The sequence below is a fragment of the Pelodiscus sinensis genome, chromosome 16, assembly GCF_049634645.1.
Source record: "Pelodiscus sinensis isolate JC-2024 chromosome 16, ASM4963464v1, whole genome shotgun sequence".
Taxonomy (NCBI): domain Eukaryota; kingdom Metazoa; phylum Chordata; order Testudines; family Trionychidae; genus Pelodiscus; species Pelodiscus sinensis.
Genome location: NC_134726.1, coordinates 22,099,630 through 22,123,090, shown reverse-complemented (window position 1 = coordinate 22,123,090; position 23,461 = coordinate 22,099,630). Strand labels below are relative to the sequence as shown.

The 23,461-nt window shown below is 42.7% G+C and overlaps 1 protein-coding gene across 4 annotated transcripts; it reads right to left on the bottom strand.

Annotated features, from left to right (window-relative positions):
• Nucleotides 1–5,399: 5,399 nt before the first annotated feature.
• LYRM1 (LYR motif containing 1) lies at nt 5,400–23,454 on the bottom strand. 4 transcript variants are annotated; one of them, XM_025184685.2, is made up of 5 exons: nt 23,305–23,440; nt 22,067–22,149; nt 13,008–13,166; nt 8,861–8,953; nt 5,400–5,726 (listed from the first exon to the last, which is right to left on the bottom strand). In XM_025184685.2, exons 3-5 carry the CDS (start codon nt 13,164–13,166, stop codon nt 5,610–5,612), a joined length of 369 nt encoding a protein of 122 aa, XP_025040470.2. In that variant the 5' UTR covers nt 22,067–22,149; nt 23,305–23,440; the 3' UTR covers nt 5,400–5,609. The 4 variants fall into 4 exon arrangements, with proteins under 4 accessions (XP_025040470.2, XP_025040469.2, XP_006123188.2 ...); XM_025184684.2 differs by lacking the exon at nt 23,305–23,440 and adding an exon at nt 23,042–23,279; XM_006123126.3 differs by lacking the exon at nt 22,067–22,149 and having other exon boundaries at nt 23,305–23,454.
• Nucleotides 23,455–23,461: the final 7 nt, after the last annotated feature.

The following is a 23,461-nucleotide window of genomic DNA, read 5'->3' as shown; positions in this document are numbered from 1 at the left end:
GCCGGCAGCCGAGGGAGCCACATGGGACTGGCAGCTCCAGGGGCCACAGCAGCCCCGTCAGCAATACGGGGCCAGAAGCCATGGTGAGACTGATAGAAATTACAGGTTAACTTTTTAAAATGTGGACTTCCTAGTTGAGAATTCTCATTCGTGGATTAGTTGGTTCAACTGTCTTAGATTCTGTGGTTGCAGGCTGTCTTGGGCTTGAAATGCCTCCCATGGCACAATGGCAGCAAGTCCAGTGCACAGCAAGGCAGCTTTGCCTTGGGAAAAGAGGCTGGATGGAGCGCAAGAACCCTTAAAGCACTGGACACTACAGTCATTGGAACCCAACAATAAGGTTTCCTCCCCTTTCAGATTGAGCTCATCTCGTTAACATAACCCATATCAATGAATCCCTTGCAAATCCAGATTTGACACTTTGACTTCAGATACTTTGTGTCTCCAAAGAAGGAGAAAGCAACTGTAATCCCACTTTAGGACAGTGCGCTCTGCCTCCTGCAATGTGGGAGTGAAACTATTCTTAAATATTAAATTTAAATATGTGATTTAGGCTGACACCACAAATCATCCAATCATTGCAAGCAACGTTCCTCTTTGAGGTTTCTTGTTTAGAGTTTGTGTTTCTATGTTTTTGTGTGCGTGTGATATACATAAAATTTACAGTAATCATACTAGAATTACAGACTTAAATGAGCAGTCCTGTGGAACCTTAAAGAGTAACACCTATATTAGCTCACAACCTTTCATGGGTACAACCCTCTTACTTATCTGAAGTGGTTTTTATCCATGAAAGCTCATGATCTAATATATTTGTTAGTCGCTAAGGTGCCACAGGACTGTTTGTTTTTAAAGTTACAGACTAACATGCCTACCCCTGAGACTTATCTCTTGTGAGCTATAACGTTTCTTTGCAGCTATTCATTGTGAACAACTTTGTTGCTTTGCTATTAATATTCTAAATAGCTATCTTGGTTGATCGATAGATCTGTAGGAGGAGGCATCTTCTAGGAAAAGAATAAACTTGGTTTTGAACAAGATGTGTAGGTTACAGAAAACTTTGAAATACAAGTGTGACCAAAATGTCTGGCTATGTAGTAATCTGCTGAAGGTGCATGTATGCAACTGTATCCCTTGCAACAATCCCTTCACCAGAAACTCTGAATGGCTGAGCAATTACTAGGTAACAAAAGAAGTATGTGATGACTTTACATTGGGTTTCTCACCTTGTTGGCAAGAAGGCGATGAAATTCCCCTTTGGGAATCACGTAATTTGAATAACTATCGCCCAGTTGCTAATATTCGCTTCTTGGGCAAGGTACTTAAGAGGATGGTGGTGTTGCAACTCCAAGCTTTCTTGGAAGAAATGGATTATATAGCTTCATTTCCGTCTGGCTTTAAGCCAGGTTTTGGACCTGAAACAGTCTTGGTTGCTCTGGTAGACAGAGGTAGTGCAACCCTGTTGATTCTCTTGAACCTCTCAGCGGTTTTTAATGCCATTGACCATGGTATCCTTTTGGAGTGGCTGGTGGAACTGGGTATCGGAGGCACTGTTTTGCAGTGGTTCCAGTCTTGCCTGTTGGAACACTTTCAAAGGGTGGAGCCAAGGGACTGCTATTCGACCCTGTGGCATTTGTGCTACAGGGTCCTGCAAGGTTCCCTCTTGTCAGCTATGCTGTTTAACATCTATATGAAACCGTTGGGAGAGGTGGTAAGGAGTTTTGGAGGACAGTGCCATTAATATGCAGATGACACCCAACTCTATTTCCCTGTGACATCAGAACCAGGTGTGGCGGTGACTGATTTTAAACTGATGTCTGGAGGCGGTGATGGGCTGAATAAAGTCAATAAGCTGAAGCTAAATCCAGATAAGACTGAAGTCCTGTGGACCTCTAACATTTGAGAACCAAATTCTTTTAGTGGCCAGGAGTGCTTTTGGGCCGCTTCTGCTGATCCACCAGCTGTGACACTTCCTGAAGAAGCATGACTTGGCCACAGTGATCCATGCTCTTGTTACATCCCAATTGGATTATTGTAATGAGCTTTATGTAGGGCTGCCTCTGAAGACTCTTTGGAAACTTCAACTGGTCCAGAATGCGACTGCTCGAGTTTTAACTAATACTCATTATACAGAGCGCATTATGCCAATACTCCAGGGCTATGTCTACACTGGCATGATTTTCCAGAAATGCTTTTAACTGAAAAGTTTTCCATTAAAAGCATTTTTGGAAAAGAGCGTCTAGATTGGCACAGATGCTTTTCCGCAAAAGCACTCTTTGCAGAAAAGCGTCTGTGGCCCATCTAGACGCGCTTTTGTGCCAAAAAGCCCCGATTGCGAAAATGGCAATCGGGGCTTCTTTGCACAAAACAAATCTCAGCTGTCTACACTGGCCCTTTTGTGCAAAACTTTTGCGCAAAAGGGACTTTTGCCCGAACGGGAGCAGCATAGTATTTCTGCAAAATGCACTGATTTCTTATAGTAGGAAGTCAGTGCTTTTGCGGAAAGTCAAGCGGCCGGTGTAGACAGCTGGCAAGTTTTTCTGGAAAAACGGCTGATTTTCCAGAAAAACTGGCCAGTCTAGACACAGCCATTCATTTCCTAGTAATAGTGATTAACATTAATCTGTTTGCTGTTGGGACTACTCCTCATATCACATCCAAATCTTCCATTTCTCAGTCGGACTCACATTAAATAAACCACAAAGAAACACCCATAATTACTGCAGAACATAGATATCCAGCCCCAATTATTGTTCTTGGAGGCATTTCAGAGCAGATAAACTAAATGAGAAGCATACTATAACTCAGGAGTAGCTATGACATCAGGAGAAATGGCACAGATGACTTCTAAGCTAGTATTCCTGAAAGAGAGGCGAGGCCAGTAGCTGTCAGCAGCTGAAAATGAAACCTACCAGTTTCTAATCAGTACAGAAGCTCACTTCCAAAAAAGTACCATAGTTGCTCTCCAGACTATTTGTTTGGGTGCTGAAAGACAAAATTCTCATGTCCAAAAGTGAAAATGTAATGGAGGTTCTTTCTGAACAAAAGTACCTCATGTTAATTTGTATGGGGCTGACTTTCTATGGGGCTCTTCTGTCTGGATAATAATATGCTCGGATCTTTGGCTACTGAACCCTGTCATTTTAACATTCTTGCTGGTGCAATCATAGATATAGGGAAAAAGTAAACTTTCAGTTTAAAGTGTTATTAGTTTTGTGCATGTTGCAAAACTCAGGTATATGGTTTGTCTCCTTACACAGATCCAAAACACGGGTTTTGCAAAAGGTGTGCTGAAAAATTGGAGCGTACTAACAGAGTATAGGTTGAATTCAATTGTAAAAACATGTCCCAGAGGAGCGTTGAAATCCCCAGGATTGTTTTTTCTTGATTCTGCAAAGGGCACAATCTTGTGTTAGGAGAGATCAGATGACCTACCAAGTCATTTCCAGCATTTATTTCCATAAGCTCATCTTGACTACAGGCTATATCAGTGCTTCTGCGATCGATTCAGTGGGTCTGGTGACATGACATGTTAATGGGAAAGCATTTCCCACCAACACAGCTGTAAGACAATATAAGCTGCATTGCATCATGTCATGTATCTTAACTACTGTAACTTGGATCAACTATTCTAATTAGCATAGACCAGGCCTATGACACTCTGGAACAGGTTAGGCTATTGCTGAATCTTAATTGGAGTTCTTCATCTATAAAAAGGAGACAGACCATACACTGTAAGCTGATGATCTTTCACTCATGTGGGGTTGCACCTACTTACAAAAGAGTTGAATTTGGTTTGATATATCGTAAGTTATAGCCGTAAGAGAGCTGGGGTTAAAGGAATGGTCAGTATAGAGGATTTTACTGGACATTCAAGGGCAAATGCCATGCAAACAAATTGTCACCACAGTGCCCCCAAGCAACTGACTCAGATCCTTGTTTGAAAGAATATCAAATTACTCTAGCCAGGGCTTTTCTATTCTAATTCATCTCCTGAAGTCTGTGGCAAACTGAGAAGCATCAGGCTTTGCTTGACAGTTACAGAAAATTGAAGTAATGTGAGCTCGCTGCTGCCTGTGTCTGGTATAGTGCAAACTCAACTGAAAACTCAGGGGCTACGTCTACACTGGCCCCTTTTCCGGAAGGGGCATGTAAATTTCACGAGTCGTCGTAGGGAAATCCGCGGGGGATTTAAATATCCCCCGCGGCATTTAAATAAAAATGTCCGCCGCTTTTTTCCGGCTTTTAAAAAAGCCGGAAAAGAGCATCTAGACTGGCCCCGATCCTCCGGAAAAAGTGCCCTTTTCCGGAGGCTTTGAAGTAAGAATAAGAGCCTCCGGAAAAGGGCACTTTTTCCGGAGGATCGGGGCCAGTCTAGACGCTCTTTTCCGGCTTTTTTAAAAGCCGGAAAAAAGCGGCGGACATTTTTATTTAAATGCCGCGGGGGATATTTAAATCCCCCGCGGATTTCCCTACGACGACTGCTGAAATTTACATGCCCCTTCCGGAAAAGGGGCCAGTGTAGACGTAGCCAGGATGTTTAATTAAACATATGAAGAAACAGCCCAAGGGAAACTGTCTGATTTCCCAACAGGACTGCATCTCCATGAGAAATTTTTTAGGAGCCACAAAGGAAAAAAAAAAAAGGTGTTAAATCACTGTTGTACAATCTGCACACCTTCAGGTCCATGGACCACAAGTTGAAAACCACTGTTCTGATACTCTGAGAGGTGTGAAAGGTTATTGGCAGACTGCATCCCTCTGTCAGCAGAGGGATGCAGATTAGGCAGGTCGATATTGCAAATGAGGCGGGTGCCTAACTTGCATAAAAATGGCCACCGCGTTTTTCCAACTCAGCACTTTGTCAGCAAAAAGCGGCAGTCTAGCAGCGATCTGTTGAGAGACAGAGAGAGAGAGCCTTTTTCGACAGATCCCTTATGCCTCCTTGGAGGGAGGATTTTGAAAGGAAACACCCACATTCATAATTTGAACAATAGTATCTTAAAACAAGTCTGAATGACTTCATGACCATAATTCAGTTTATGGGGCTTTCCATCCAAATGAGTTGGACTATCATCAGTATTACCACATAAAATGTGTAAAACAATGGTTGTTTCCCTACTTTCAACAGTGGTCTACCCCATTACATGCCAAAGATATTTGGAGCTTAATTAGTCCACCCACACTATGCCTGGGCAGGGATGACCTCAGAGGAAGGCAGTCTGGCAGGAGAGGGCTGACTAGAGAGGAAGCACAAGGCAGGCCATGTGCCATTTAATGCAGGCATGAGCAAGCAGCGAGCAACCCAAAGGAGCCTAAGAGTCTGAGGGGCAGAGATGGATTTAAGAACTGCCAAGCTTTTTTTCTGACTTCAAAGTAATCTTCATCTTACAATTCACTCCTTAAAAGTGGTTACTTTTATTGATGTCAGTGGTTGAATCTTAAAGACAGGACAGTCCACGTACACTCCTATTCATTAGATGTGCTGAATCAGCTAGGCTTGTGGCATCAGGAAGAGGGTAAGCAAGCACACAGTTGCATTCACAGATGAACAGGAGACACCTCTGCCTTGCAGTTCATGATAAAATGCACCATACTGTGACAGTAGGTTATGAAACTTCGTCGTAGGATCTCAAGTAGGCTGGCTTGGAAAACTTCCTCAGCTTTTCTTGGTTTCGAAATGCACGGCTACGTTGTGGGACAAGACCCAGAGGAGGCAGATGAATCTACGTACATAAAAATAAAGCTAACAGATCTTGTGCAAGCTGATAACCCACTCAGAGTCCAACCCACTTAGAGACCAGGAGACAGTCTTACAATGGGACTCCTCCAATGTTTTCACTCACACTTGGAAACTATTCCCTCATACATTGGAAGGAATAGATCCCCCCCCCCCTCAGGTTCTCACACTTCTACTGGAAAAGCCCATTTCCCAGTTGATTACAATTATGTGCAACTTTCAAGCTCTGCATGTTTGTTGTATACAACAGCTGGGTGCCCAGTATAGTCCTTTAAAACATCAAACTACAAAAGGCTGTAATCTATAGTTTAACAACAAACTATAAGGATACATCATTTGCTGAAATAGTATTGAATAAGATATTCCAGCAACATGGCTTTACAAGATCCAAATTTACAGTATTATCAGAAGAGTTGGGACCAAACAACAGTATCAGAAAACAGTACAGTATATGCCGGGGTAGACAACCCGTTCCGGACGAAGAGCCAAGATCCAGCGCGAAGAGCCAGGGCAAAAAGTTGTAGAGGGAAAAAAAAAAAGACTGGCCCTTTAAGAAGGCTTTTTGAGACTTTGGCCTCAGCAGGCTCCTGTCTGCAGCCACTGCTGCCATATTGGATCCTCCATTTTGATCCAGATGGCTCCCCTGCCCTGGTGAGCACAGGGCAGCCGGGAGGCATGGGCCGTGTTCAGGGGGCGCGGGGACAGCTTCATGAGCCTTGGGAGGTGGGGGGGAGGGGAAGAGAGCCGCAGGTTGGCCACTCCTGGTATATGCCATACATTCCTTAGTAAAAATAATGGAAGCGGTTAAGTGGTTGTGCTTGGTTTATTGTTGATACATGGGTAGTAACAAATCCCATGCTGTACATTCTCAAAGTCTACTGCCCAGTTGGGGATACAGGTTTATAGTGAAACGCCATATGAAAAGCACAATTAATCACTGAGTTTATCCCATTGTTCTGTTTGTACTCTGTCAAAATGACCAAAAAAAAGTCTTTTTACCTAATAAGTAAATATAAAGTTTGTAGAGGAACCACACAGCTAATCCCCTGCCCTGATAGAGATTAGAAACGGTAGATGTAAATAGGCAGGCATTGTTGTCTCAGGAGATAATGGACTTAAGGATAGCTATTTAGATGCAAATATTAGTAAAAATGACTCCGTGAAGCAGCAATATTCTTAACATTTATACACACTCTAAAGATCCTTTAATCTCTATCAGAACTTTTATAGGGCTTGATCCCCTAACGCAGTGTTTCTTAAACTTTTTAAAACCAAGGGCCACCAAACAATTTTTTATGAGGAATACCAAGAATTTTTTTGATGAGCGCAAAAAAAAAAAAAAAAACTTTGGGGGGAGGGAAGGTTCAGGGGAAAGTTATTGAACAAAAATAATTAGGGTGGCCATTTTGAATTCTGTTCTCCACAGCATACTGGTGTGCCACGGAACACAGTTTAAGAAACACTGCCCTAAAGAATAGAAATTTTAAAGCCCTCCCCAGGTTCAGCTAAAAAGTGATACACAAATAGCACTGTATACTGGAGAGAGTGTGACTCAGTTGCCAATAACGTAAGGCAACAACTTAATACAAAGATGAAAAACTGGATTATGATTTTCTTGAAAGGAAAGACCTATGAAGGTAAATGGTAACAAACAGGAGTAGAGGGGAAATCTCTAAGGATGAGGTAAGAAGGAAGGACAACATATATGAAATAAATGAATGGTACCCAGGAAATAGCATTGGACAGTGAAACAAGACAGAGGGCCTTCTACAACTCCTATGTTTAAATAAGTAAAAAAAGCAACCTCAATGTATGATTTTCAGAACAGAATAGAGGGGTCGAAAGGGACCTACAGACACAAACCCTACCCCCCAACAACAGACCAGATCTAATGACCAGGATTCACAGTATAAGCTAACTAGCCTATGAGGATATTGATGCATTTGCTCAAAAGTTGACAGGCTAACTATTTCTAATCTCTCATCCAGAAAGATTTTTAACCACTACACTTGTTAGACAAGATGGGTGAGGTAATATCTTTTATTGGACTAATCTGGTAGTGAGTGAGAGAAGCTTTTGAACCATGCAGTCTTGGAATGGTACCATGAGGGTCACAAGGTGGAAGAGATTGTTCAGCACACATTCTAAGAGGTGGTTCAATGCAAAATGGCCCATTAACAACTCTTCAGTCATAGGGCAAAAGGAGGGGTTTACTGGGCTAGTGATTGTTGTGATAAGCAAATCCACTGTCTGTTCAGGCCACAGTTTTTAGTATATCTAGAAGAATTATGAATTTAACCTCCCTGGCTCATCTTTTCCTTGCATTTAGCTGTGACACTTGGAGCACCTTTCCCAGACATGTTGAAGAGCTCTGTGAAGTTCCAATAAAAGATATTACCTCATCCATCTTGTCTCTCTAATGTCCTGGGACTGAAACAGCAACAACTACACTGCATACACTATATCAATAGTCCTTACCAGCTTTATGAACACTTCTTCAAAGTCAAAATTGCCTTAACTAACATACTGCCTACTCTTTTAGCTCACACTAACATATTTAACCTTTTTTCTACTTTTTCTCAGAAGTAACAAATTTGTTTACAATGAAGGAAAGGACAGGTGGAGGAAGCTTTAAATTGCATTTGGCTAATTTGGCTCTTATTCAGCGAAGCACTTATAAACACGCTTAACTAGTAGCATCATTGTCAACACTCACATTTTAGTGTGTTTCTTAAAGCCTCAGCTCTTGGAGTTGTGTGATTATGTAAAATTCTTGCCTATTGTTTAAAAAATAAGTTTCTCACCCTCATGTTTGTGAACCACAGCTTTGAAATATCCAATATGTACTCTAAAAGGCTCAAAATCCAGAAGCAAAATGCAATGTATTGTTTTAAAAATCTCATTTTAAGCCAGCCTCGTTACTTTTGAGGGGGCTGACTGGAAATGCTAATTCTTTTGGGGGGAGGAGAGCCACAATTTTACAATGCTTGGTGGTTGGCAATATCAGAATATCCCAGTTGAAATAAACGAGATTACTCACGAGTTTGAAGTTAAGCATGTGCTTGCTGAATAAGGGACTAAATACACACTGACACAGATATTGACTGGATTCACACTCACAGGTCTTGGGTAAGGGATGTGATAGTGAAGTCCGATTTCTACTCTTGCCTTGCATTCTTCTATACACTGTTTAATCAGCTCAGGATCTGTTAGCTAGTCAAACAAATACATGTAAGAAATTAGTACTTGTGCATCATTTACACCTGAATTCACATCTACATGATTTACTTTTTTGTTTTTATATTTAAATGTAGGGCAGGGATTTCCTTGTCCCTGGAAATATCACTACAATAATCCTCCAGTTCATAGCTATGTCGTAACATTCCCAAAGATTATGGGACAAGCCCAACAATTTGGGAAAGTCAATATATGCCCAGGTTATCTTCACGTCTTTAAAGATGAAATTCCCTCAGATCAACCCTAGCAGTTCTCGACTCATACAGTTGGGAGCCAGGGACTGTGAGGAAGACAAGGATTTCGGAGCTTAGATTTCCTGCAAGATCTGAGGAGAATTTTACTCTAACATGTTAACTGAGTATCATCTGTGAAAAGAAAATGCATATGTAAATTAATGCATTTATGGAAAGAACCCAAGTAGTCAAATATAAAATGGTTCCATTTATGTCTATATCTATAGAAGAACTGGAGAAAAATAAAGTGTTTAGATTCATGGCCTGTCACTCCATCCACGAAATCCCTCCAAAAGTCAATAAAAGTGTTGTGTAAAAAAAATTCATAAATGAAGTCCCACACAATATTTAGAAAGTAAATGCAAGTGGTATCAATTAGGGGTTTAAAATCCTGTTTAACTGGTCATCTGGTTAAACAATGTTTAACCACTTAACCTATTAAAGGGAGGGTGGGTCCATCGGCCACTCCAACTCAAAACTGCCTCTCTAGTGCCCCCTCCCCCACTGCAGACAGGGGCTGCTCCAGCTGGCTGAAGTGCCTCCCGCCCACAGCAGGGCCCAGGGAGCTGATCCAACCCCCACCAGTTAATCGGAATTGGTAAGCCTAGTCTGTTAAGGGTGAGGCTTATCAGTTAACTGGTTAACCATTCATATCTCTAGCACTAGTTCCCATATAAAAATCAGGACCCTAATATGGTGAAAGCAAAACAAAATCATTGCTCATTATTGAAGTATGTGGCTGTGTCTAGACTGGCAAGTTTTTCCGCAAAATCATCTGCTTTTGCAGAAAAACTTGCCAGCTGTCTACACTGGCCGCTTGAATTTCCGGAAAAGCACTGATGATCTCATGTAAGATTGTCAGTGCTTTTCCGGAAATACTATGCTGCTCCCGTTTGGGCAAATGTCTTTTTCCGAAAGACTCTTGCACAAAAGAGCCAGTGTAGACAGCACTGTACTGTTTTCCGCAAAAAAGCCCCGATTGCGAAAATGGCGATCGGGGCTTTTTTGCGGAAAACTGCGTCTAGATTGGCCATGGACGCTTTTCCGCAAAAAGTGCTTCTGCGGAAAAGCATCCTGCCAATCTAGACGCGCTTTTCCGAAAATGCTGTTAACGGAAAACTTTTCCGTTAAAAGCATTTTCGGAAAATCATGCCAGTGTAGACGTAGCCTGTGTGTTTGTGCTCTTTGAGCAAGGAAAGAAAGGTTTTAAATTCCAAATACTGCTTTAAATATATTGTGCGCACTTTCTATAGAGGAAAACAAGCCTTTTAAAGAAAGTGCTGATAATAATGGTATTAAGGGCAAAATCAGCAGGCGAAGGAGCTACTTAATTCTATCTGCCATGAAAGTAGTTTGGAAAGCTAGACAAAAGCATCAGTAAAAATCCTAAGCTGCTTCAGATAACAATTTCACAGGCAGTATACTGCAGTTAACATTTTTTCCCTCCTCCTTGGCAATTCCTTGAAAGGTCTCTAGACTAGAGATTTAACAGTATAGTCGATGAACTAAGCAAAAGTGTACAGGCAGTCCCCGGGTTACGTACAAGACAGGGACTGTAGGTTTGTTCTTAAGTTGAATCTGTATGTAAGTCGTAACTCGCGTCCAGATTCAGCTATTGCTGACCAGCAGAGTTGCTCTGCCCCGGGCTTCCTGGAATCAGCCGCTGATCAGTTTCAACAGGCTGAATCTGGACGCGTCCCGCCGCTCCCGTCCTCCGGGGTGAGACCAGGGAGACGCGGAGCAGCTTTTCTCGCCCCGGAGGACGCGGGCGGTGGGACCGCGGCACATCTGACATAAGTTGGATCCGCGTAACTCGGGGACTGCCTGTATAGGTTAATGCTATAGACTAAATGCGTTTCCTCCTCCCCCACCTGTAATTTTTTTAGCAGGCTGGCCAGCAGCCTGGCTCAGAATGGCTTGTGATGGGTCCAGGACCTACCCCTGCTGTGGCTCTGCATTTAAAGTGTATTAGGAACCAGGCAGACAGGCAGCCTGGCTCAGTCCTGACCCATGCCAGGTCTGGGAGCTCGGACATCCCTTGGAGAAGAGCTGCTGCCATCCTGCACTGCTCCCTCTAATCAGAGGCAGCAGCATGGGGCAACAGGCAGCCAGTCTGTGAGGGGAGCTGGTTTTTAAACTGGCTCCCCTTGTGGACCAACTACCACCTGGCACCCTATGCTGCTGCCTCTGATACAGAGGCAGCAGCGCAGAGTGACAGGGAGCTCCTTGAGAGTGGGGCCAGAGCACACTGGCTGTTGGCCCCGCCCCTGGGCACTACAGAATAGATGTTACCTATAAGAATTCATGAGGTTAATCAACTAGTCAATTAACCGATATTTAATTTCCCTACTCTAGACCTTTCTAAACTCAAAGAAATGAATGAAGAACTAGAATGATTCAAGATACCTTCTTTGGGGAGGTTTAAAATTGCTTTTTGAGGTGCTAGAGAAGGAACTTAAGATCTTGCATGATGAAATTCAACAAAAACAAGTGCAAAGTACTACAGTTCGGTAGCTGTGCATTTTGCCTTCCTAAGGGGAATTCAGAATACACAGCAATATTGAAAACATTATTATAAGTACATAAGACTAGAAATTGTAAAAACCAGCAGTGCAAAAAAGGATATCATCCTGAGTTGCATTAACTGGAATGCCATATGTAAGACACAGGAGATAATTGTTCCAGTTGGTACTGGTGTGGCCTCAGATGGAGCACTGTGACTTTTGGGTACTACACTATAAGAAGGATGTGGACAAGCCAAAAAATCCAGAGAGCTACAAAAAAGTTAAAAGGTTTAGAAATCCCTATCTTCAAGATAAGTTTTTTTTTTTAAGGGTATATTAAGTTTTGATAGTCTGGCACGTGGGGGGAGGGGAGGCACCTGACGACTTTCTTCAAGTGTTAGGGGTTGTTAAAGAGGACAGTGAACTGACCTGCATGTTCATTGAAGGACAAAAGTTATTGGCTTAGTTGACAGTACGGAGGATTTATATTAAATATCAGGAAACGCTTTAACTATATGGATAGTTAAATACTGGACTAGATTATCCAGGGAGTTGTGGAATCTCCGATACTGGAGGCTTTTAAGAACTGGTTAGATAACCTCCTTATGAGGAAGGTATAGGTGTAGATCTAATCCTGCAGGGAGCTTGATCAGTGACCTCTCAAGATCCTTGTGACAGATATTACCACTGCATGCAATTTCTAGGGGACCATATTGTATTAAGTTGTTGGAGAAGGCTACCACAGCTCCCCCAAGAAATAAAAATGGAGGTGGGGGGATTAAGCAGCCTCACTCAGGCTGTAAATACCTCCAGTAGTACCATCCTTGGGGTGGCTTGCACATACTGGATTTTCAGAGACCAATAAAGGCCTTTTTGTATAGCAAGACTGATTCACTAAGTGGACAAGACCCTATGTCCAAGGGAGTTTCCAACCCTTACAAAAGGGTTGGAAGGACTGACTGAACAGGACCCCATATGGGTGATGTCTGGTAAGCTCTTAATGCTTGTATAGGGAACTTGATTTTTATATGCTCTCTCCTCCTGAGAGAGGTGACTGCCAGGAACCTGAAACCTTAAGTGGGCGTCTTTGAGGACAGCTGGGGCAGGGGTCAAACATGCAGTGAACACTGAGCATGAAAGACTCCTTGCAGCCTTATATTTCTATAAATTTCCAAACTGGAGACCATTTTGGGAATTCAACTCTTGTTCACATTTTTCCAACCATTAAAACAAAACAGGGTGTAAAGAATGAATCACGGACTAACTTTGAAAGCCAGAAAGAGATGCACTCACATCTTTGTTTTTTTGGAATAAGGTTTTGGCTTCATTTATAATGTACTGTTTCTCTTTAATAGTGTCTTCCGTCTGTCCTGAGGCAGATTGCCATTTTTTGGCTATTCTGAATATCCTGCGGTAAAGGCCAAGAACTTCTTGTCGTGTAACTGATGTCATCTTAAGGGGGGAAAAACAGAAAAGAAACATATGCGCAAACATTTGGGTTTATAAAAGGCCAACAAACACATGTACATTTTCTTACACTACTCTTAATTAGCTTTACAAATATTTCCTCTTTCTCTGAAATCTGCTGAGAAATGTGAAAAGAAGAAAAGCTAAACACAATGGTTACCTGCCAACCCTTGGGAATATTTATACTCTAGATAAGAAAAGAAAACTGCCTAAGGTCCTAAACCAGCAGAGCTTTAAAACAGTTCTTATTCAGCAAAGAGAGTAAGCACATACTTAACTCCCACTGACATCAAAAGGATTTATACATAGGCAACTGCTTAACTTTAAGCATAATTGCTTTGCTAAATCTGAGTCTTGGATCCAGGACACTTGGGGGCTAGTCTTGGGTATCTGTAAAATGGGCATAATACACCTTACCCACCTTTGCGAAGCATCTTGAGACTACAAATGAAACAGCATTGATATTGTGGAAGGCAATATGTTTCTCTGTTCATAGCACCATTTGTGATGATGTATTACAGTGTCTGGTTATAGTTAGATTTAAAACAACAGAGCTAGCATGGTGTGAGCACTATACTAGAAGCTAGAAACTTCTGAATTCTAATCCTGGCTCTGCTATTGCCTTTCACTGCGGACTCTGAAAAGTCAATTATGACCCGATTATCAAATGGCTAAGCACCCATGCTGCCTACTGAACTGAACAGAATGTTGCAGCTAGCTGCTCAGAACTGTTAGAAATCAGGGTTGGATTCCATGTGAGTTTTGCCATTGACTTGAACAGGGCCAACATTTCATCCCAAGCTAATAACTCCCTGAACCAAATTCATTGTTGATCAGATTTGCAGAAATGAAACCTTAGCATTAGCTGCAAAACTCTCAGACACTTTACTGACCAAAAATGCAAAATGCTACAATATGACAAAATAAGTATGTGAAAGCAAAGCATTATGATGGATATATGAGGGGGAAAAAAAACCAACATCAGTGGGCAGATAGGACCATGGATGCTCTTGGACCAAAGAGCCTGGGAGCCTAAGGGCAGGAGGGCCAGCCAGGCTGGGGCATCAAGGTTGGCAGCCCAGCTGGGGGCAGCACGAGGCCGGAGCCCCATGTCAGCCTCTAGCAGCCTGCGGCAGTGCAGGCTGGCAGCCCAAATCGGCATAGGTCTGGAGCCCTCCAGCAAGCTCTGGGAGCGTGGGGCTGAGGCCAGAGCCCAGTGGCAGCATGAGGCTGGAGACCCCTGACAATCCCCAGGAGTGCAGGGCCGGGGCATCATGGCTGCCCCTGTGAGCCTGTGCCACCCAGGCAGCTGTCAGCAAATGAGCAGGGAGGGTGAGACAGCAGTTGACAGTAAGGTTGCGGGGAGGGTGAGACAGCCTGCCAGCAGCAGGCAATGGGCTTGGGAGCTGGTGACAGGAGACCTCCCCCGTTCCAGCAAATTCTCTCATTTGGGATTGGTTAGGTCCCAACAGTGCCGGACCAGGGAGATCCAACCTGTCGTTTCTGTGACTGACTCTACCTCAGTGAAGCCAGAGAACTACACCCTAGCGAGTGTGTTCCCACTGTGTGACAATGACTAGTGTGACAATGACTAGTCAACAGCAGGAGGATATTCTGAATTACTTTCACTTGCCCATAAGGTCTGAAGTGGATGAGTTCTCCACATGAATATTAAATATATGACAACTAGCCGTTATCAACAGTTTCCCAATATACCTAAATTGTGCCCTCAAACGTGCACAAGTACTCTCTTGGTGAAAGCAATGAAAGTTGCACACAATCTGAAAGCAGAATGGATGCTGTTGCCCTGTGCTTAGTCTTTTAATGCTACCAATTTCAGTGAACTAAAACCATTATTTGATTTCATGGCCTGTTGGGGATTCTCAGGAATACAGATGTAATGAAGTTTTTCTAATGTTCATGCTCTTACTAGAGACTACTACTTTGGTTCCATTTTTTAAAAAAAGTAAACTGTTTGAGAGAGAAAATTGACTTTTTTGTCCACAACTAAAAGATTTTTAAATAGGGTTTTGCTAAATGCGTTTATGCTGATTCTAGAAAACAAACATCCACAAGAACACAAATAATATAGGCCTCAAATCAGCATACATGCTTAACTTTATACACATAAATAGTTCCATGTCAGTCAATGGAAGAACTGATGTGTTTGCAGTATTTGGGTCGTCTACTGTAATTTGTATTCGTCTACAATAGAACATGAATAGAACAGTCTAGAATAGACTTGTCCACATAGAACATGAAAAGACAAGTTAATAGTAATGCTTTAAGGGAATCCAGAACTGTAGACTCATCTTCCATAGGAGCCGCTGTACTGAGTCCCCATGGCCTCATCTCTGGTCAGTTTCAGCAGCGGCTGAATCAGGACGCCTGGGGCAGAGCAGATGGGGTGCTGCTGGGTTGGTCCAGTAGCGCCGAGGAGTGGCGCTACTGGAGCAACCCAGCAGCACCCCAGCTGCTCTGCCCCAGGCGTCCCCAAGTCAGCTGCTGCTGAAACTGACCAGCGCTGACTACAGGAAGCCCAAGGCAGAGTTGTTCTGCCCCGGGCTTCCTGGAATCAGCTGCTGATCAGTTTCAGCAGCAGCTGACTTGGGGACGCTTGGGGTTCTTAAGTTGATTCTGTATGTAAGTCGGAACTGGCGGTCACTTTCAGCAGCGGCTGAATCTGGACGCCAGTTCCGACTTACATACAGATTCAACTTAAGAACAAACCTACAGTCCCTATCTTGTACGTAACCCGGGGACTGCCTATATTATATAACCTTTGACAACCTGATCTGAGCTTATCTTTGAGGGCTAGAAACATACTTTTTTGCGGGAAGGGCTTGAGAACAGGGACGGTGAAGTCGAGTCTAACATTATAATGTGACTCCAAGAGCTGGATCCTAGGCATACACCTTTAGTTCATATGCAATAATCTGTCCCTGCCAGTTTTTTTGCACACTGGTTTTAGTGTACTCCCATATTTGAAAATCTTAGCTGTTCTACAAATTAACTTCTCTTCCAAATGCCTTTAACCTTTTTAATTTAACACACACACTGAATTTTTTTCTCATATTTCCCATGAAGTTGGAGTTAACACTGTTCTACTTATTTCCTTGTTTATGTATTGTCAGAGCAGAAGTAGGCTGTCATGTTAACACATGCAATGAAGCAGCAGAAGGTGGGTAATATGAAGCTCCTCTAAGAGTCACTGGCCAGTTTTCACCTTGGCATTTAAGTCAAAAGTGTTTCAAAAATGGTCATTAACCAGCAGCTCCCACTGTTGATACTGACCAACAGTTTTTAACAACAGTAACAGACAGATTATATCCAGTTCCTTCAGAGATGCAGAAAAGAGGAAGTTGATTCAAGGAAGTCTCTCCAACATCTTTGAAGAAATAAACAAATTCAAACTAATGTTGGATTCTGATTTGAGTAACACCAATGTAAATCTGAAGTATCTACATGATGTCAATAGGATTAATCTGAATTTACATCAATGTAAATAATCAGAATCTAGCCTCAGGTTTAAGAGTCTTATATTTATGAAAGTCTCTCCAAGATGGGTGTAATTTGATCAAAAACTCAAAGCGAATGGTCAAGTAATGTAACTTGCATGGATCTACCATTCAGTCAATGTGCAAAAATCAATTGGTATACGTTGAATTAATAGAGAGATATCAGGAAAACCAATGAAGTGTAAAATTTCCACCTACAGACAGCTGAAGATCAGCTTGTCTCTTTTACCAATAGAAGTTGGTCTAATAAAAGACAGACAGTCTAATACCTTATACCAGTGGTGGGCACATATGAGCTTGCTGGTACTGGTTCACCAGGGTTAGCCCCTGTATTTATCTGTGCCTCCACAGGTATGGGCAATTCCAGCTCCTGTTGGGTGTGGATTGCCATTCCCAGGCAATGGGACCTGCAGAAAGCAGTGTCATGATCCATGCCTTTTCCTGCAGCTCCCATTAGCCAGGAACAGTGATCCACAGCCAACAGGAGCTACAATCACCTATACCAGTGGAGGCTCAGGTAAAATACAGTGGCAGCAGACTGCCAGGGCCTAACTCTGGAGAACCATCACTGTCTTATACTGACAAGATGGATAAAGCTACAGTACCTTATCTTACATGCCAAGGAAAAGAGTAGCAGGTAATAGGAAGTGTAAGTCAAGTATTTTGCACACCTACTGTATGCCAACTGGGTTATACCACAATATACACCACTAATTTTTTTGTTATACCAACACAATTTTTTGAGTTTACAGCACTAACTTACACACCACTTATTTCTTTGAGGAATGTGGCCCATAAAGGTTAATGATAGACATTTTTTTTAAAGTTTATAACCTCCCGTTCCCTTGGCTGAACTTTATAATCTACTATATATTCTAGAGAGTTTATCTGTCTGATCAAGACCACCAAATTAATATACAGCTTCCTCTTATAATTTTAAAGCAATGTAAGTTTTTGGCAGTGCCAGGAAAACAGGATGTGCTTGGAATGGGATTGTTTCTCAAAGCCAAACAAATGAGAAACACCAAAACAAGTATAGTCCTCCAAGCTGACATAACTGAGTGAATGATAAAAAAGAATGAACCAAGATGAGCCAGAAAAAATTCATGAACCTGGAATAGGATCACTTCTCAATAAACCTTGCAGAAAAGAGATGAAACAGAGAAATTTGGAGTAGTGCTCTGTTTTAGCAAAGCTAAATCAATGCTTAAAATTTGAAAACTAGAATACAATGTTATTGGAAACCAAACTGACTACGCCTCTCCCCCTTGTTTGTTATAGTGAATAAGAATTTATAGGGATGAACAAACAAAATACCCTTGATGGAAATTCCAAATAACAGACCCAAGCAATGTTGGATAAATCTGCTAGTTACAATATAAGCTAAGTTAGTGTTCATAACAAAACAACCAGGAAAAGATGAAGACAGGCTACGTCTACACTGCAAAGTTTTTGTGCAAAAATGGCTGTTTTTGCGCAAAAACCTGCAGAACGTCCATACCTCAAATGTGCTTTTGCACAAGTAAATCAGCAGTAAAATGGCAGAACAGATGGCTTTTGCTGGTGTAGGTAAACCTCCTTCTACGAGGCATAACTCCCTTTTGCGCTACAGCTATTGCGCAAAAAGGCAAGTGTGGACACTCCAGAGGGGTTTCTTGTGCAAGAAACTCCTATGGGAAAAAGCACAGGTGCTCTGATGGCCATTCTGTGAACAGCTATCAGAGCTTTCTTGCGCAAGAGCGTCCGTGCAGTGTGGACTCTCTCTTGCACAAAAGCACATCACTTTTGCGATGCGCTTTGAGGTGTGGACGTGCTCTTGCGCAAAAACTTCTTGCGCAAATACTCTTGCACAAAACGCTTCTTGCGCAAGAAGTCTGCATTGTAGATGTAGCCAGAGAGAGAAAAATGTTGAGTTGCAGTCCAGATCTGATCCTCCCTTACATCACACACCAAATGTGTCAGACTTCAGTTTCAAGTAAGTCTGTGTTGGGTGCGGTGACTAGCAATTTTGGCAACAGTCTTGTAAAAGATCATGATATTGGACATCATCACACTTTTGATCAATTTGCAAATTCCTATTATCAGTGGACACATCAGGAACATGTGATGGCCCATTGTGTCCAAAACTGCAAAGAAACCTTGAGTAGTTAATGAATTACTGCATGCTGAAAATGTAAACCTTTTTGTTGACAATTAAAACAAATAACTTTGTGTATCTTAAAACCCCAAGAATATATCTTTCAAAAACAAACACAGATTCCTTTGAGGGTTTAGTACAGTTGACACAAAGGTCCAGCATAAAATAACATAAACCTTCAAAACACTGCCGTATGTAGAATTCCATGAAATGTTTTATACAAATACATGTGAAAACTCCTTCTGTTCTCATTGCATAGAGTCTGCGCAACACTAGGGGGGAGGAAAGGGTGCATTGAGAATGAGTACTCTGCAATGCAAGCAGCCTACTACACACAAGCATCTGTATTAAGACAGCCATAATTTAGCTGTAAGTCGGTTTACTTCTGTCCATCTTATCAAGTCAAACATCATCTATTGACTTTAATTATCAAATCTATCAACTAGGGATGTTAGATAGCATGTAATTAACTAGTCCTGTAACTGCATCAAATTTTAGCAGTTATGTGACTATTTGATTGATAGTTCCTGAGGCAGGGCCAGCAGCCAGTGTGCTCTCAGCCTCCTGTGCTCCTGCCCCTCTATTAGAGGCAGCAGCCCCTGTCTGTGGGGCGGTAGGAAGGAGGGGGCAAAGCTCCCCACAAATAGAGGCTGCTGCTGCAGAAGCTTCCCATCCCTCCCTCCCTCATCCCATTAGAGGCAGTAGCGCAGGGCAGGAAGATGGCAACAGCTCCTGCCTCCCTTCCTCTGCCCCACACTGCCTCTGTAGGAGGCAGCAAGGGGGGGACAGGCACATATGTGAAGCAGGCTCACATGGAGAGCTGCTTATAAGCTGACTCCCTGCACATATTGGTTCCTGCCTGCTCCCCTCATCCTCTGTGCTGCTGCCTCTCTATTAGAGGCAGCAGCATGGCAGGGAGGGGAGAGACACTGGCTCCCACCTCCCCTCCTCTCTAATATAGAGGCAGCAGATGGGGGAAATGCATGTAGTCAAACCTGGGCTTCTTGGTTAATCCTGTTATCAGTTAATCGTGTAGTAATCTACACGTTGACATCCCTACTATCAACATATACCTAGGATTTTAAGAAAAGTAGAATTTTAATAAGGGAAAATAGAAACATTACCAATCGATCTCTTCTACATCCTTTTTAACTTGGATGCTCATTAATACTGCACAAACTTGATTAGGTGCTGACACCATATTTGTTTGACAGGGGAATAAAACTCTGTAGGGAACAGTTTAAAACAGCAACTGTGATGCAATCAAATATAATGTTGACACTGAAGTGCAGCATAGCTCCTCTTTCACATCATCAGCTATTTGACTGTTTGCTACTGGCAAGGAGTTCTGAATAGGATACATTATTTGACAATGCCTATTATGAAAATAACTTATTTCAACCACCTATACAATACTATTTCTATCCAGTTTGAATGCAATAGTGTGTTGTACCACTGTAATTCTAATACCATTCTTGGGCTATTGCTCACTACAATGCTTGCATTTTATATCAAGCTTTTTTTATTTTAGAGAACACTGATAACACTTAGCTAACACAGAGCCAGTTTCTCTCCAGCTGGCAAATGTGACATGAAATCATTCACTCAGTTTCACAGCTATCCATAGTAACTAAGTCACTCAAACAAATCCATCCCTGGTGTAAGCATATTGAAATGAAGATCCTGGATTTATATAAGGATTGAACTGGGCTCATAATTTCCATAAGGGTCAACAGCTGCAAAAGCTGGCTCCTGTGAGGTGGTGTCATGAGGAGAGATCAAGGATTCTTGGGATGGCTAAAAAGATGACATTCTCCAATTATATTAAAATCTTAGAATCCAACATTCACTTCCTACGTTCCATCTCACACAAATTAAACAGATTTAGCGCCTCCCCTCCAATTTTTTGCATTATGAACACTGTAGAATAGCTACACTGCAAATGACTGCATCAGTTAGGTATACACAATACATTTAGCTGGCAACTCGCATGGATTTTCACTTTTGAAAGGTCTTACTCCTTCAGCTGTGGATACAATTTTTTGCTTTGTTAACCTCCAAATCTATAGTAAAATTCAAAGCTGCCAAGAATAGTGAAAGACCACTTAGCAAAATAAAGTGAAAATGAAATAAAACCAAAGGCCTAAATCCACCCCTACTGTAATCCCATTTTTTTTTTTATCAATGGTATAACTCTGTTGACTTCAGTGGAGTTACTCCAGAGATGAAATGACCCAAAAGTTTATCACTGTTTCTATCTACAATCATAAATGTGTGCTTTTTCAGTAAAAGTAGCCCAAGAAACCAGTCTGTAATGAAAGTTGGAACAAGGGGAGTTTTGCCTGGTTTCGAATTCTGTTACAGAAGTTTCAGCTTTAAAACAACTGTTAACCCAGTTGGTACTCAACACCTCTGAGCTACTCACACACTCAATGCACTTGGAATTCCCATTGACTTTAGTGGGAATTCTAAGGGGTAAGTGAAGAGAGGGCCACATGCAACATTGAGTCCTCCAAGATCAAACTTTTGTTTCTTTAATTTTCATTTAAGTATTGAGTAAAGTATCGACCAGAAAGTATAATGAATACTGAAAGCAAGAAGACAGTTCAATTTGTAAATCAATGGCTTAGATTTTATCACTGGCTTTCCATATAAGTTCATTCACATGGAAAGAACCAAGAACTGATTCTCCACACATGTGGCAGTAACCACATTGTGACATGGCTTTGATGCAGCATTACATGTGAATAAATGGAAAAGATCTAGTCCATGGCTAATTCTATACAGTAAAATAGTTTTGAGTTTGCTAGCACAGGATTGTGAATGCTTTGCCTAGTTTAAGCAGCACATATGGTCCTGCATCCTAACTTACGTTTTCTAATAATAAGTGAAAGACTGAAGAGTAAAATCCTTATTTGGGCTATTATAAGGGAAGGACTCTTATTGCTTCAAATATTTCTTAACCCTCTCTGGACACTGAAAACATTCAATGACCATAAGCAGTCAAGGCCAATATTGATTTAACTTTGCTACCAATACAAAAAGAGCATAGGCTTGTTTTCTGGACTGTTAATATTTTCCTCCTCTCCTACTCTGTTTGGGTCTTCATGCTCAGAGAAGAGAGTTTTAATGTTGTGTGGCAAATTTAGCCCAGGTAATAAAATCTCAACTTTCTTATACAATAGAGGCATCTACAAATATGATGTTAACATGAAGTATGGATTTTGCACCTTATTTGCTTCTTGGCTCTAAGCCAAATGCAACTGAACACATGAAAAAAAATAATGTAGATTTCCCAACACTGGAACAGTTCCTAAACACAAGAATAGGTATAAATATTAATGCAGTACAGCAAGGCATAGGGCTGTTTTTAACTTTGTGGCTCATTTTAGTAAGTGAGATTCTGTCATGCTCTACCTCCTCTCCCATCCCTCACTGTTGGTTTTCAAAATGTTTCATTCCACATGCAATCACGTGCTCTAGAGACTACTGTTGGCTCATGGCCCACAATAAAAGAGCCACAGCACTTGAGAATGTTTTAAAAGATTAAATATATGCATTCAATTCTAATGTTTCAAAGGGGGAGGGGGATTCCCACTTTCATTTTCACGGAAGAGCAGAGCTGGCCCAAGAACTACTTTCTGGGACCCTGACTGGAAGTATGACTCAGTGGTAGGGCTGCCAGATGGTTTCAACAAAAATACCAGACACGCTTGTCATTGCTTCTTATTTAGAAAATACCGGACATTTACATTTTCTCAATTTGTTTCCCGGAACAGAAAGCTCAAATACTGGACTGTCTGGTTCAAAACCGGACACCTGGCAGCCCTACATGGGTGTAGGTGTATCCAGGCCGGGAAGTTGCCCGCAGGGGATGTGCTGAGGGCCGCAGCCGGGACCAAAGAGGAAAAGGAGGCCCTGTGTAGTGTGGGGACCCTCCAGGGGCAAGCGCCCAGGTTCACAGGGTGGGACCACGAGCCCTGGGCTGGGACGAATCCCCAGGGGGATGTTCGCGGGAAGCCTGCCCGTGGCTGCAGGAGCCCTGCGTTGCCAGGATGGGAGTCTCTAAGCACCGGGTGCTCGCTGCCCCGGGGACCCGCTGGCAGGCGAGGGGCCCGCTCTGCGGTGAGGGGCGCGGCGCGGGACTGCTCGGAGCTCGCGGGGCGGCTGCCCAACTTTCCTGGCTGCGGGGGGGGGGGGGGAACCTGCAGCAGCGAGCAGGGCCGGAGCGAGCCCTTGATGTGACACTTGCAAAGAGGCGGCGCCCAGCCCTGCGCCAGGGCGGCCCCCTCAGCGCCCCCGGACGGTCAGGGCAGCACCGCCACCACCGGCTACTCGCCTACAAGCTGGACTGTACCAATGTGAGAGCCGGGGGAGGTGGCAACACGAGTCCTCCAAATCCCAGTTTAGGTCATCTTTGCATACCAACATCGACCTCTTTCCCCTCTATCTGCCTCTCCCTCTTTACCTTCAGGGCCAAGCGCCCTACAGCCCTCCTCACAGTTTCCCCCCTTTCCTTGCGTAATGGTTCGCTCCAACCTACTCCAGTCGCCACTCAACCCGGTTGGGGGCGGGAGCGGTTTCTTGCCCGCTTTTTCCCTCACTGTACGTGCAGCGTCGGGCAC

What these genes read in the sequence shown, in the direction of transcription:
- LYRM1 (XM_006123126.3), bottom strand. Translation starts at nt 13,166, where the DNA reads ATGACATCAGTTACACGACAAGAAGTTCTTGGCCTTTACCGCAGGATA. An exon ending in TATTCCAAAAAAACAAAGAT is followed by an intron (nt 8,954 to 13,007) that starts GTGAGTGCATCT and finishes TTGTTTGACTAG; the next exon opens with CTAACAGATCCTGAGCTGAT. An exon ending in ACATCCCTTACCCAAGACCT is followed by an intron (nt 5,727 to 8,860) that starts GTGAGTGTGAAT and finishes TTATGTACGTAG; the next exon opens with ATTCATCTGCCTCCTCTGGG.